Source organism: Salvia miltiorrhiza, chromosome 7, assembly GCF_028751815.1.
Source record: "Salvia miltiorrhiza cultivar Shanhuang (shh) chromosome 7, IMPLAD_Smil_shh, whole genome shotgun sequence".
In the NCBI taxonomy this organism is placed as follows: Eukaryota; Viridiplantae; Streptophyta; class Magnoliopsida; order Lamiales; family Lamiaceae; genus Salvia; species Salvia miltiorrhiza.
Genome location: NC_080393.1, coordinates 55,468,725 through 55,485,154, shown reverse-complemented (window position 1 = coordinate 55,485,154; position 16,430 = coordinate 55,468,725). Strand labels below are relative to the sequence as shown.

Genomic DNA, 16,430 nt, shown 5'->3' with positions numbered 1-16,430 from the left:
TAATGCCCAATCATAGTCCTCTCGTAGTACCATAGAACTCTTTAATAGTATATAATAATATTAAACACAAAAATACATAATATTGAAAACGAAAATACATAATATTGAACTCAAAAAAAATATAATACACCTTTGAATTCATATGAACTTTTGGAGTCAATGCATTGTATGCCCATTTGAATTCATATATACTGTACATTTTTATGTTTAATGCATCGGTAAGGAATGTGAGTTAGCTACTCAAAGGTAATTTTTAACATGTCAAATGTAAATTTCCCAATGTGGAGTTTTTTTTATCTATATTAATTTGATACATTAGTTAATAAGCATTCCTGATTTTGTTTTTATTCATGACTATGTACACATACAACAGTTTCATAACATTGCTTAAAAATACTGCCTAAAAAAACATTGCTCAAAATCAACGATAAGATGAGAAACCTATGTTGTTACAGAAGTTGCAAACTATACACAGAAACAGAGTGAGATTTTCAGCTGCTAATTTCATAAATTATACACTTATCATCCTCTGAAATCACCAACTATATTCACTATTCAGCATAAAACTAGATAATTAACACACAAAGACCTTAAACTATATATAGCTTAATACAAGGACCTGATCTTATTACTTCAGAGTAATAATTGTACAAAGTATTTTTTAGGTCCCAAATGTTCAATAAATAAATAACTTCAACAATCAACAGACAATTCATGGCTTCAGGTGAGGCATCCTAATAGACCGGTGACCTTGTCATTTGTTCCTAGTTGACCTGATCAATCCGATATTATAGTACATAACTCATACATCGGAATGTGGAAGTAGACAAGAATCAAGTGTTTTTTGTTTCGTTTATACCGGGGTCTGTATTACCTGCATTCCCTGCATTCAAAACACTGGGACATTTTGCTCCCAGGAAGCTTGGTTGATTGGTGGAAGATAGAAGCCTTGCCCACATCCTGTCTGTTATGACAACCTTGTTTTGCTTCTCGATAATACGCTGCCAAAAAAAAACATTTTCCATCACGTTTGTATAGTATCCAGCTAGGAGCATTAAAAAACCTGTGTTATTTGCAACTAAAAGTTTGCCCTATTCATGCTTAATATTGAAGACTCTGAGGAATGCACAACAAATACTAGACGATAAGACATACCCTCCGTCCCTCAAATTTATTCCTAGAAGCTTTCGGCACGAGTTTTAATAAAAGTGGTTGAAAAAGTTGTTGAATGTATTGATAATGAATAACATGTATTGATAATGGAGAAATGATCCCACCTTGAGAGTATGGATAGTGGAGAAAGGGTCCCACTTTAAGGGAAAAAAATATTAAATTATGTGTTGGGTAGTGTCCCAAAATAGAAAGGGAATATATTTGGGGGACGGACCAAAAAGCAAATAAAGGAATAAATTTGGTGGACGGAGGGAGTATATTTGTTCGCTCATTAATCTGGGTTTACTTATGAAATTTGAAAAACTAGAGATTTTTCTGCTTTAGACGCAGCACCTCATAAAAATATATCAGGAGTGATAAGTTAGGTCTTGCTAGGATTAGCTTATTTAAATCTAAGTTAATATAATATAAGAGAGAGAATACAAAAAATTGACATGTATTCAGAGCCTCATTTAAAAATCATGATGGATCGAAGCACTCAAAGTTGCAAAGGCAAGACCCACAGAGTTCCAATTAAGCAATGAGTAATCAAGAACCTTTAGAACTCCGAAATGTTTTGAAATAAAATCACTTATATTGAAATATTTTTTGTACTTAAATCACTTACATTGAAGGGAATGTATGTATGGCGGCCATTAACAAGCCCACTTGTGAAGCCTGTGTACCCTGCCATTGCCCCATGAACCGCGCTTTGAGCAAGGAGTGTGCAGTAAACATTGTCGGATGCATTGCTAGGAATGGCACGGATCATGTAAGTTGGATCTGCATGTTATCAACATTAGTGCCGCTATTTTAATAAAGGATAATTAATATGCATTCAACACAAGTAATTCTAACCTATATATTTTAGAGTAATTGCCATTTTAGTTTCCTGCGCAAAATGCTCCTGTCAAAAGAGAAACATAGCTTAATAAATTTTCAGCGGACATAGTGTTGGTTTAGATCTAGAAAACATGATCTCGTACTGCAAATTCTCAGAGAGAACAAATGAAAGAGACACAAAAAACAACGATGCTTATTGCCTCCCACCAATAATATAACCTTCTTCATGGAGGTTTTTGACACATGACATATAAAATAAAGTGTATAATAAATTAGATCAGTTCGATAATCTGAAATTGAATCCCAGCCCTAGTGTTGCTATCTAGAATTTACTTTGAGCCTCCATTAAAGTATAGCAACAAGGGAGCCATCAAAGAGAACACATCCTCAGCGAAACCAGCTTGTTAACAAACATCACCGAATATGGACCAACTATCAATAAGATCACCCAGACATTATCTGGCAGTGCTGGATTCCACTTATGCTCATTTTTATATGATCTAAGCCAAAAAGTCAAAAAGCCAAAAAGAAAAAACCTACTTATGTTCATTTCGTATTCCATTTCCTACCAAGTTTTTTATACTTTCAACATCCCAATTTTCTGTGTATGTAATAACAGTGTTAACAGGATCAATAAGAAAAATGAATGGGATCAAACAAAATTCTTGGGGTTTTCAGAAAGAAAAAGAAGTTAGTTTTCCTATCGTTCTCTCTAATTAATAAACGTACGGGAATGGAAAATGTAAGGGAACACATATAGTTACCGGTTCAAGGGCAATTAAGAAGACTTCCTGATAAACTAAGCAACTTGGGTGGTCTTGGTCAACTGATACTGTTCTAGGTTCCTGAAGGTGTTCCATAGTAATTCTACGGATGGTATTTGGTCAAAACATTAACCATGGGATTACAGGTCAGCATCTCTACATACAATCACAGTGAGGGCGCTAACTAATAAACTATGTGTGACGGCAACAATAGATTACAAGTTTAGTGATAACCATCTTTTTTTGTTCTCAAGACAATGCAAAAGACTCATTGCACTAGTCCTCATCTCTGGATATGTTTTCCTCTTCTTTATTGAGTGTAATAAGTAGCTAATAAAAAATATACATGGAAGAAAAAATTGCAATTGAAAATTAACGTCAATATAACCTGTACCTTTATGCTTTGAGCAATCCACATCCCGACATCCTGAAGTAGCTTGTTTCCTGAAGCATCTTCTTCATTTTTGGCTGCAAGAAGCTCCTGTCCTGCACCTTCAGCAACAACAATGACCATATGCCCATTTTCTTTGAGCTTTTTCTCTATATATTCAAAAAGGCCCCCTTTTCCTTCAAGATAGAAAGGAGATTCTGGGATCAAACAGCAGTCCACATCTCGACTCGCCAGAGTAGCATGCATTGCAATAAAACCTGCACAAAGAATTCGACAATTTTGGAAGGATGTATAAATTGTGCCGTCATAAAAGAAACTACAGGGGATCAGATTGTAAGACTTCACAGAATAGTAACTTATGCTAGGTACTCATGTTTTTGTTTGTATAAGGACCTTAGCTATTTGTATGCTAATACGATATGCGTCTTACTTGCTTTACATAGTAAATGGCATCTCAAGTTATTCCGGAAAGACCTTTGTGAAACTACAATTAAATTAGAAAGTGCAACTCTTTACACCATAATGTTTCTGATTTTTTAGTTGTATAGACTCATCATACCGCTGTATCGACCCATTAGTTTCACCATGCCAACTCCGTTCTCTGCACTATGTGCTTCAACATGTGCAGCATTTATGGCACGCTGAGCTTCTTCTACAGCAGTATCAAAACCAAATGACCTGTCAATAACCTGTTAATAGAAGCCAAAGGGATCTTGTCAAAAATGAAAAGGAATGATGATTGTTTGCATATAAAAGAAAGAAAATCACAAGACCGCATGCCTATGATCAAATGTGAGGGGTGATCCATTCAACACAAAATAGGTTATCTCTTTTTGCTAGTGAAATCTAGTTGGTTGAAACACATTTTGAACATGGAACACAACAGATCATTCATGAAGACCCGAAGGCTAAGTTGTTATTCAGAGGTGCATGCAAAATACTAACAGACTTCATTCCTCACAGTTAACCGTGTAATTTGATACTAAAAAAATCAATACGAGGAACAAGGTAAAAGGAAGTCTATCTAATTGGATGTATGATGACTGATACCGGAATGTCATTGTCAATTGTCTTGGGGATACCAGCAACAGCAACTTTTAGACCGCGTTTTCTGATTTCCTGCAAAACAAATTAGACATGCTAATCTCAAGAACAATGATAGCTCTTTAAAAATTCACAAGCCTTTCATAAATCAGAAAATCAAAAAAAAAATCTCTGAGCAAGTTCATACTGTATTAACCATTCAACAATAGCAGGAAGGAAATACTCTCTAGTAAGCTACTAAGCTAGTAACCCAATGCCTATGTTGATAAATTCAAAATGATAGGTAGTAGTTAAATCAAGAGCATTAATTTCTTTTGAAGGATATGTAAAATAAAAGGCCAACAGAATGCTGCATTTTACAAAAGACGGAAACAAACAATCTCCTAGCATCTCATGCAAGACCCATTCTAGAAAGTACAGTACAACATAAAAGAAACATCACTTAAATTTTTCACATAGTGTGCAAACGATTTCCTGATTTTTTGGTATCACATGTAAGATCCGTTCGAGAAAGTAACAGTACATCATGAAAGAAACATCACTTAAAATTTGCTCTAAGTATTTCTTGGAGTCCATCTTAGTCGAATATTTTTTATATAGACTTTCCTAAAACGTGAATCTCAAACCACATAACTTGAAGTTCCCATTATATTATGTTTTTCATCAGAAAGCAGTTTGAGAAGTATGGTAATATTGTTTGATCTTGGAGAGTAGATATGGTACATCTCTGTGATCACAAATGAACTAATCAATGATGCTATGGCTTTTCACAAATGAACTAATCAATGAGGTAGTAACAATACCTCATAGATTACATTTGCTCCTCTTAGAGTGCCATCTCCTCCAATAATATAAACCTGAGCCAGTAATACTGTTCATCAGAGCCAAACATGCAGTTTATTAAAAGCCAAGCATCAGCAGTAAATTATGTGAAGGATGTAATTTCCAGAAAGACAAATCTTAGATTCTTGCTGCGTCAAGTACAAGCTGACACATGCCTGATTAATTCCACGGTCCTGAATGCTGTCAACAATCTTTGTGGTATCATGGCCACCTCGAGAAGATCCAATGATTGTCCCACCACGCTTATGTATATCGTTACAAAGCTTTGGCGTCAAATTAATTGTATTCTTTGAATAAAAACCCCTATAGCCTCCCTAAGAAAAGAGATGCCACCATTTTCAGATTATAGATATGTACAAAAAATTAATTAACCTCAACAAAGAAACTGCACTGAAGAAAATATGAGACTTTAGCACTTTTTTATACCAGCATATCTGATGACCAAAAAGATGCATTGCATAAACTGGACGATCAGAAAGATAAAGATGTAGGTCTGACAGGTTAAAGGTACCAGGATCTCAAAACAGAAAACAGGCATAAGGGTCTAGATTAGGCCTTTTTAAACAAACTCTCCTGGGATACAAAGAAAAGGCTGACAGGTCTTGACCAGATTTCATGATTTAAAATGTAAGTGGTGAAATCTAAAAGATAAATTGTAAAAATGCAATTAATTCACGAACAGACAACTTACCTCTATTCCAAGGACTTTGCTGACCCCATACATATAATCAAGGCTGTGTACAATTTCTCTGATCACCGTGTTTAGCCCAGGACATAAACCACCACATGTCACAATACAAGCAAGTACGTCATCTGATGCAAAATAGACCTGCAGACTCAGTAAAAATATAGCCATATTTAGCTATAATAATAATAATAATAATAGTAGTAGTAGTAGTAGTAGTAGTAGTAGTAGTAGTAGTAGTAGTAGTAGTAGTACCTGCTGACGAGGTCCAGCACGCCGAAAATGTACCCCTCTTGGAGTATCCTTGTGAACAACAATCTGTAAAAATATTCATAGTGTGGCTTATTGACTTATTGAATTTTGAAACACTCATTATCATTTAAAATACACCAAGTATAAGAATGAATTACTCTGAGTTGGCATGGAAAGTTAATGTATACTATGTCAAAAAGGTTGGAGATCTATATATTACAAAACATATACTGCCTCCGTCCATGAAAGAACTTCCTACTTTTCCTTTTTGGGACGTCCACAACAAAACTTCCTACTTATTTTTATACTATAATTACAACACATTTTCACCACTCCCAATACACTCAACAACCTTTTCTCCACTCTCAATACACTCAACAACCTTTTTATTAAAACTCGTGTCACTCCCTCCTAGGAAGTTCTTTCATGGATGGAGGGAGTATATCAGTCACATGAAATTAAATGATAAGCAGCCCAGGGACACAAATTTTTCAAATCTTACATTGTTAGAGAAAACTAAAAGTTTAAATTATGACGCCTTTTAAGACATTTATACTCCAGCATTCGAGAACATATAACAAAATCAACTTCAGTTCCAAACCTTAGGACAGTTTTCCCTTTTCCAGTAGGGTAGTATTGGTCTATGACATTGCTACCTATGGGCGCCTTATCATTTCAGAAGCCCCATTTCAGCCTTAAAGCAGTTAGTGCGAACATGCTTAGATTCATTAGGCAGAACCAGAGTTAAAGCCAAACCAAAAGGAATAAATGCAACTCCCTCACTTATAACCCGGGCTACATAAACAAAGCTGCAGACTAGAGCATACCTTTTCAGGGATACTATCATCCATGTCAACAAAGTATTGCCTGTAATCAGAGGTAACAACGCATTATTAATAACTGTCAACAATAATACAATTGTGAGAAAGTAACGAGATCCACGAAAGAAAATTCAACTCACTTAACCACTGAGTATGCGGGATTGGAGCGTAGGGGGTTGGGATAAGTCTGACAAATGTTCAAGCACAAAAGTGAATAAGTAAAGAACAAAGGCACTGAAACTAATTTAGAACAAAAGGTACAAAACAATAATGAAATCATTGACACATGGGACCAGACTGAGTTAGTCCTCCTACCATCTTCTATATTTCCTAAAAGAGACTGCTTAAACAAATCCATGCCAGTACAAAAAAGTACAAATTTCTGTTACAATTCATCTCTTTATTATTCCCTATTATGGGATACTTCTCACCTTAAGTATGCTATGTTAAATGAGAATTATTTAACTCAGAACACACAAAAGGTTCCGGATAAAGCCTTGGCTGTGGAATTAAATACTCCCTTCGTTCCCCAAAATAAGTTCCTCTTTGGGGACGGCACGGGTTTTAAGGAAAAGTGGTAAAGTGTATTGATACTGGAGAAAAATATGTAATAATTAGAGTATTGGGAGTGGTGAAAAGGTGAAAAAGTGTTACTATAATTAGTATTGGGAGTGGTGAAAAAGTGAAAAGTAAGAATAAATAAAGTATTATTAGTGGTGGGGTAGTTGTCCAAAAATGGAAAGAAAGAAAGAGGAACTTATTTGGGAGACGTCCCAAAAAGGAAAAAGAGGAACTTATTTCAGGGACGGAGGGAGTACTAACCAACTTTGAGCAGTCAATTCCTAAGAAGTTAAGGTAAAAAAGGATAGTGGAAAAATCAATGTATCCATGAAGCATATTTACAGAACAATTATTTCACATTTACTGATAAATGTGATAGACTCGTACCAAGGAAAAAGAATCAGTTAGGATATATTTTTCTTTATGATCCCAACAATCAATATCTCCAATCCTCATTCACATTGTAATGCAAAATACACATGCAAACTGAAGCTAAACCACAGAATTCTAGGTTTCTTAGATGCATAGATATTTGAAAAAGGTATACTTGTGCATCTAATATTCACATGCAGCACATGAGTTAACTCTTTACATACACAAGATTTATCCACAGCGTGGCGGACAGAGTAAGACTCATGGGGATCGCCTCCACCAATCAATTTCTTTTTCTTTTTTATTTTATCTATGCTTATAGGATAGCCAAAACACCTGAATCTTGTGCGAAACTCAAAAGTCCCAATCACCGATTCACCGCCGAAGAGGACCTTTAGGGGTAAAATCCCCCATTACCGAACTGAATCGCCCAAAACTTGCCTTCTCGAAGTCTCAAACTCAAAGTGACGAAGAACAGGAAAAGGCATTGGGAGCTGAAGATTGACGAGAAGGCAGCATCTGCTGAAGCAAATTTCTACTAAGTGGAGCTCCCAATGAAATTTTCTAAGACGGCCCACAACACCTTATGAATTTTTGCCTCAAACTCCCAAAGTGATCTAATAATGATCTTGCATGCAAAACCACCAAACTAAAGTCCACGACACAATCCAACAACACATTAAACAACATGCTAGACGACTCCGAAAACGGAATCATGAAACTGGAATTCTGAAAACACCGACACAAAATAAACACACTCAGTCAAGTAGCATAATCTAATCGAACAAATAATCCAGCGCATTAGAGTATGATCACCAAAAACTAGGACCAAATCGCAACTCAAACGAATAAAATTAAGGATAAAAAAGAGTGAGTAACAAAATTAGCCGATGCAAAATACAACATTCAAGCAAAACACCTCATGCATTCAGATTCATACAAGCTCCCTCCCACACTGCAATTCATCAAACAAAACACGATCCACAAAATACCGCGCGTCACGAATCCACACGCAGCATATTACCTGAAGATCGGAAATGTAATCGGACAAATGAGGCACATCTTGGAGAACGTAGCCGAACTCTCCTGGAACCACCTTCATCTGAAAATTACTCTGCGAACCCATAATCTAGCGAGAATTCACCCGATCACGAAAAAACGAATCCACAAAAAACCGGTGTATAAATAAACAAGCTGTCAAACACAGTATATCTGAATTTTTCACAGCGGAATTCTTCGATTAACAGTGGTCTAAAGCCGCAAGCCAAAAAGACGAAAATTATTCCCTTGGATTTAGGAGTTTAATTGTCGAATTCTTCTAGACGGCTGATTGAAAAAACAGGTGGCGCTACTTCTGACGCTTGATTTGAAGCTGCGCTTTCCGCACAGTTGCTGGTTTGAGCTCGTGTACGATGACCGAAGCGTGAGGTACCACTTGTTGTGTCCTTGTTGAATTGTGTGGTGTGGAACATGGAAGATTCTGGTCAACTCGGATTCTGTTGAAATTTGGAGCTTAAAAAATGGATAGCTTTTTTTTCTTTTTTCCATTGCTTTATAATAAGGGCCGACCTATTAATTTATATTTGCCTAGAAAGGGAAATATATATATTTGGGTAGGTTTCAGGCTGTTTTTGGTTTTTCTTTTTTTTGTTGGAGTTAGTTGTTTTTCGGTTTTTTTTTCTTTTTTATCTAATACTAGTAGTTTTTTCTCTTTTCTAATTTTGTCTTTATGTGTGCTTTTATCGGGATGGATTGATTGATACATATGAATTGAACTCGTACCAAAATATCTTATTTTGCTAGATAAATTTGTCAATATAAATTAATTAGTACTTCCTCGGTCCTTATAAAAATATATTCATTTGTAAATGACACGATAAAATAGTTGAATGTGTTGTGAGTGAATTAAAAATCTCACTTTATTATGAGTGAAAAATTTATTAAAAATAAACTTGATACATTTTGTGAGAACGAATAAAATATTACATTACTCGAAGTTTGTTAAAATACAAAGAGTTGAGTTTGATTTGAGTTTCGGTAAGTATGGTGATTCTATGGTATATGAGATGAAATGTAATATATTTAAAGCGTAATATTTTGAATGTGATATCTTTTATATCTAATATATCAATATTATTAATTTTAAAAAATATATATATTAATATTATATTTAGTTATATATTAAATTATGTGCTATAAAAATAATTTGTGGTAAAGGAGTTAAATTTTGATAATTAATTTATTGGATAAAATTAATAAATAATATATTTAAAATTTGTATTACATATCACATTTATATGGTATACAATATTCAAAATATTTGTATAAACACATAGAAGGGAAACATATTAGGACGTAATAGATACTCCATTCGTCCTACCTTGATGATTCCATATTTCTTTTTGGGATGTCTTAATATATACTTCCTCAGTCTCAAAACAAGTGTTCTAATTTGTTTACATACGAAAATTTAGGTGAGTATGATTAAAAAGTAAAAAATAAAAAGTGGTGGAGCCTATTTTTATTTTGTGAGATAAATATAATTATGACTTTTATTATGGGACAACTCAAAAATAAAATCAGGATATTTGTTATAGGACGGGGAATATTATACACCTTAATTATTTCTAGCAAACCAACCCTATGCGATTACTCTTCTATTGGTATTAGACTGAGTTTAGTGTTTAAATTTTTGACAGCTAAAGCATTCAAGTGCGATTATAAGTGAGGTAAATTCTATGGCGCACAAAGGTGCCCGACACCCTCATACATTCCACCGTTGGGTGCGCGTGAACATAAAAATGATTGTTACGGTCTCCAAGGGAACACCAGACGGTACGATCTCCTGTGTGTGAACAGTGAGATCCCGAGTTCAAACTCCACTGCTCCCCCTCCTCAATTTCTCCAAAAAAAAAAAAAAAAAATGATTGTTACGATTGCATAATGTTGGTTGTAACTCAAAAGCGATATTCCACTTTAGGGACTATGATTGCAGCACCACCCAATAAAAAGGAAAGGATTAATTCTTTATATATGCCATCCATGTGTTTCGCATTTATTCTTTTTTCTTTCATATAAATATCGTTGTCGGCAAAAAGCAGAGAGCGCCGCTATTTATTTTTGGCAGAGGTAGTCACAAATTTATTTATAAAGCATTAAAGCTTAACAAAATAAGCGCATTTTTCTGACCTTTCAAGAAAAAAACTCAATTTATTTATTATTTGTATGTTATTTTAAAGTTACAATTCATTTACACTATATAGATATTTGGTTTGAGTGATAAAATATAATTAATAAGAAAACAATTTAATTTAATTTAATTTACATGATTCGTTAATGATTGATAACTCGATTACACTCTAATCATTCAATTGAATAATCATTTATAACTATAAAATTAAATTGATTATTTAATCATTCTACACTCATATTTTATTCTATCAGTCTTATTTATTAACTCCCTCAAATCAAAGGTCTCTTGAATCATTTAAATCCACCGATATACTGGTTGAATGGAACTATGAAGTATCTCTATAATTTAGTTGGATTTCGTCGTCTTGATTGTGTTTAGAATATTAAGATAATTATAATGAAAGTTTTATTTATTTGTACATTAACTATTGTTGTTCGAAAATTAATAGAATAAATGATAAAAAAAGCACAACTTAATTAGTAAGATTTTTTAATAAAAAAAGTGAATAATCATTATTAAGCATATTTTAAAAAGTTAATAAAAAAAGTCTAATAAATTAAATGTACAATTAAATAAATAATAAAATAAATAAGTTAAAGATGACAAAGGCTAAAAGTAAAAACTAAAAAGTAACATGAAAATCGAGAACCGCCTAGGGCCTAGGCAAACCCCACACCTTCCTACTGCCTAGCCGTTTATTTATACAATGCTAATTCAACTATAATAAATAAATACAAAATAAAATAAAAATATCAACTAGAATATAAAAAAACAATTCAACTACAATAATTAGTTTAATTATTCATTAATACGTAGTATATTGCTTATACAGTTCCAAATGACGTTTGAAAATTGTTAATTGTTTCAAAGTGTTTGATTGTCTTTATAAATTTGCAAACTCTTACTACATACTTATCCTCTAATTATTTAATCCATGATCATTTAATATTGATGAGATAAAAAAAACAGAATATGCGATGATGTACATAATTAATTAAGTATTCTCTTAAAAAATTCAATTATGTCATTTTATGCACATGTTAACCGCTCGTCGTTAAAATAAAATGCAGATAATTATAAGTCAAGTTTTAGATCAATAATAGACTCTAGGTTTGATGAACCAGTCAAATTAAGCTGATTGAGCTGTCGCGCACGCCTATTGTATTATTTATTTAATGAAATTATTTTATTATCTTGTGACGAAATAAATCAATGATCGCTATTGAAAATATATTTGGCAAATTATATTTGAATTAACATTTACACCTAATGCAACGCATATAAAATATTTTAATATTTTTAGCGGCGTTTAAATACACAAATTTTGGACATATTTTAATTTTTTCGACGAATTTTAAAAGTTTTAAAAAAATTATGCAAACTTTGACTTATTTATTTTTAATATGAATATTATATGATGTCTAACTATGCTGATACTTTTTGGATTGTTTTAATATGAATTTCATTTTCAATCGCTTTCCTTAGCGATTGTTTTCCACATATAATATATATATTATATGTGGATCGAAAGTTCGAGCGTTCTAACAGGATCGAAAGTTCGAACGTTCTAACACACACATATATATATATATATATATACATATATGTATATAGAAAGATGTTCTAATAAAAACCTCTTTTAAAATCACTACAAAAAAATAAGTGATTACCGGCGGCATTTCCCGCCGGTAAAAAAGGGACGGCCGCCGGCGATTCAATTACCGGCGGCATTAGCGTCGGCAGGGTGCCGCCGGTATTCATCTCGTCGGAGATGTGAATCCCGGCGGCGAAGCTCAGCCGCCGGAGATTGGCGGCGGCCCTACCGCCGGTGGAGTTTCTCGGGAAGCTCAGGTGGTTTCCCGAACGTTTACCGGCGGTCAGTGCCGCCGGTAATCAGCGGCGGCTACAAGCCGCCGGTAACCAGCGGCGGTATCATTGCCGCCGGTGATCACCACCACCACATCGATGGTCGTCGATGTTTGGAGATTACCGGCGGTCCTTTCCGCCGCCAATTACCGGCGGCAGTATGCCGCCGGTAATGAAATAATTATTTAAATTATATAATTATTTAAATTATTTATTTATTTATTTATTTATCTCCACTAATACTTTCGTATTTATATAATATTTCAAACCTTAGGCGAACTTCCCAGTGGGTCACCCATCTTAGTTGTGCTCTAAGTCAAGCACGCTTAACCTTGAAGTTCCTTTTCAATTGTCTCCAGTAGAGAACACTCGTATAATTGATATATCTATTGCCTATTAAATCATTTAAAGGCTATTTCAATATACAATATATATCATATATTCATAACATTTGAATATGAGGAGATTATATCCAAGTAATGTTGTTAATTACGGACCAGTCTCGTGCCGCCCGTATTTTTATGGCAAATAAATATTTATTTTTTAATTTTTTTTATTTTTTTTTTATTTTTTTTATCAATATAGTTTATTAATCATAAGTATTTTAAGTTGATAGTTTTAATGTATTTTTGAATTCATTTGCATATATGTCTTTATTTTTATGTCGAAACAATATATCTATTTATTAATCAATATGTTATTAATTTTATAAGTATTTTCATTTTGTAATTATAATGTATTTTGAATTCATTTGCATACCTTGAATTCACTCACAATAAATAGAACGATTTGAAAACATAAAACAATTAAATTGTTCAACAAAACACAAATGTTAAACAAAGTTCAAGTGTAATTGTGTTTGTTCAGAAACATAACATAAAAAAAAAAAAAGTTCAACATGATATAGATACATAGAAGTGATGCTCAAGGTAGCTGACCCGACCGCCTCAGTATCTCCTCGAACTGACTCATCCGCTGCTCAAGGGCCTCACGTGCTGCTCGTTCGGCCTCACGTGCTGCTCGTTCGGCCGCCCTATCCTCCTCAGCCTTTTGGAGACGCTCCTCCAGTGTGGAGATCCGAGTCTCATACATCCGCTGAGACATCTGGGAAGAGCATGTACTGTTGGTAGACCCCCTACTGAACTGGCTCACACCGGCACTTCCAGTGCCGTACAGTCGTGACCTACCGGGACGTACGAGCTCCAAGTAGACCTCATCGAGTCGGTCCTCTCGTCCTGTCTCAGCAGCAACACGATGAATCTCCGCCTAATTCATACATAACAATACACAATTATTATAAAATAAATACTCCCTCCGTCCCAGCTTTTAGTATCCAACTTTCCTTTTTTGGTCGTCCCACATTTTAGTATCCATTTCCATTCTTGGTAAAAGTAGGTGGAGCCCTTACTCAACTTTAATTATTTTAACTCTCACATAAAATGTGGGACCCTTATTCCACTCACAACACATCAATCACTTTATTAAAACCCGTGCCGTTCTCAACTGGATACCAAAAGCCGGGACGGAGGGAGTACATTTTACTATGTATTACTAATATTTGTTCAAACTTAAACATTTACATCAAGGTTGGCATCCTTTTCTGACACAAAAGTTCCATCTGCGTACATGTGTAGGCGGAGGAAAGTGCTGTAGTTAGATGCAGTTGGGGGGACTTCACCATCCACGAGCTGTTCATGCATTTATATAAGAAAAATAAGGTAATATATATATATATATATATATATATATATTAATATTTATATTTATTAGATAAATACTTAATCGATAATTACTAACCAGACTCTGCTGCAGAATACGACTCGACTGAGACCCTCCAACGTGCCGACTGATCCCTGTACCAACTCCATCGGGCTCAGAGTATCGGTTCTCACGTGCGCGCCTAGAGACGGCCTTAACCTCATCTTGATCCCAGTATGCCTTGAGTCCCGTCCAAAAGGTGTCGGACATGCCCAGCGGTGTCTCCATCATCTCCCCTGCCTCGGTCTTCTGCTTGAGCTGTCTCTTATACTCGCTCATGTTGTCACTGTACCTTTTGCGGCCTTTTCTAACCACATATTTTTCACATCAGCCTCATCATCAGGGTTCCAAGCAAACTATTTCTGTTGAATATATTGGTGAAATTAATATAACATTTTAACAATATATAATGCTAAATTTATATATAGTAGAAATTCATTTACCTTGAATTCCTCAAAATACAACTCCTGCACCGTTGGCAGAGTTAACTTCCACGTGTACCCGCCTGGGTTCGGAATCCTCTTAAACGAGTTCGTGCAGCAGGTGGAGATCCCCGGGGGCTCGATCAACTTACTGTACCAATATATCAAAATAATTTAAAGAATTACTTGATATAGACAAATAATGATTTAAATAAAAATACTTACCCAACAGTATTCCTCTGAAAGAGGATCCCCCCGTCGCGCCTAGCACACTCGGCCCTAATCTGTGCCACTGATTTGCCTTTGGGCCTTCTAGACCCAGATGCAGCAGCGCTCTGTGGAGGGGAACCAGACTCTGGAGTCGCGGAAATATACGGCCCAGAGCCTGAGGAGGACTGTCGCTCCTGCTCAGGCCCAGAAGACCGACTACCAAACCCCAACAATCCTCTACGATGAGACATGGTACCTATTTCAAATTGATTCAAATAAGTATAGACACAACCTGTATACAGTGATCAAAATAACACTCATGTCACAGAAATTGATTAAGATAAGTATAGACAGTATGTAAATTGCAGGAAGTTTCTAATCACACATGAATAACAAGCATAAACAAATACATTGCCAAATAACCTCAACTACTGTCATCATCATTACTGTCGTCGTCATCAAATGTCAACGGTTGGTCGTCGTCTTCTGGGTCATCGTCATCTTCAATGTCAACGATTCCACCGAGGGGATGAACAAGAATTGGTGGGTCAATGTCCACAGTTGTGTGGGTAGACGTAATAGAAACAACCTCTTCTTGAAACGGTTGATCTAATGTTGAGTTAGATGCGGCAGTGGAGACTTCAACCTTTGATCTTGCGTTGACTTTGCATGCTGACAACCAGTTTTTCTTTGCTTGGTTCGTACTGGGATAGGGGCAGTAAAACACTTGAACTGCCTGACTCGCTAAAACAAACGGATCATACTTCTGATATTTTCTTGTCTGGTTCACTGATACCAACTTGAAGTTTGTATCAATAGAAGTTCCCCGAGCAGACAAGTCAAACCATTCACATTTGAACAAGACTGTCTTCTTAATTGGATACCCTCCATACTCCAGCACACACACCTCTTGTAGACGCCCATAAAAGTCTTGCACATCTCTACCATAGACCGAGCCTTTTATGCACACACCACTGTTCACAGTTGCGCGCTCGCCATCAAGATCAGTCGTGTGAAATCTATAGCCATTCACAAAATACCCGGAGTATGTCTCAATCTCAGTTAAAGGCCCGGCTGCAAGCGACTTGATATACGGGTTCAAATCATTGTTAGAAGGGCGAATCACCTGTTCCACACAATCTTTTAGGTTTGCAAGCCCATTTTTAGTCAAGTAAATGTATATTAAATATAAATTTGTCACATCTTACATAATGGCCAAACCACACCATAAAATCGTTGTCGAAAGCACTCTC

The 16,430-nt window shown here is 35.2% G+C and overlaps 2 protein-coding genes across 2 annotated transcripts; both read right to left on the bottom strand.

The window, feature by feature from the left end:
• Positions 1-600: 600 nt before the first annotated feature.
• Positions 601-9,272, bottom strand: LOC130994866 (ATP-dependent 6-phosphofructokinase 6-like). The gene is made up of 14 exons (XM_057919977.1): positions 8,753-9,272; positions 6,936-6,982; positions 6,802-6,841; positions 5,978-6,040; positions 5,729-5,866; positions 5,193-5,351; positions 4,998-5,051; positions 4,201-4,269; positions 3,710-3,839; positions 3,154-3,407; positions 2,011-2,059; positions 1,781-1,935; positions 875-1,001; positions 601-773 (listed from the first exon to the last, which is right to left on the bottom strand). Exons 1-14 carry the CDS (start codon positions 8,852-8,854, stop codon positions 721-723), a joined length of 1,440 nt encoding a protein of 479 aa, XP_057775960.1. The 5' UTR covers positions 8,855-9,272; the 3' UTR covers positions 601-720.
• A 4,373-nt stretch (positions 9,273-13,645) lies between these two features.
• LOC130994939 (uncharacterized) lies at positions 13,646-14,851 on the bottom strand. Its single transcript, XM_057920123.1, has 3 exons — positions 14,585-14,851; positions 14,368-14,475; positions 13,646-14,053 (listed from the first exon to the last, which is right to left on the bottom strand). Exons 1-3 carry the CDS (start codon positions 14,822-14,824, stop codon positions 13,712-13,714), a joined length of 690 nt encoding a protein of 229 aa, XP_057776106.1. The 5' UTR covers positions 14,825-14,851; the 3' UTR covers positions 13,646-13,711.
• Between the last annotated feature and the right edge of the window lie 1,579 nt (positions 14,852-16,430).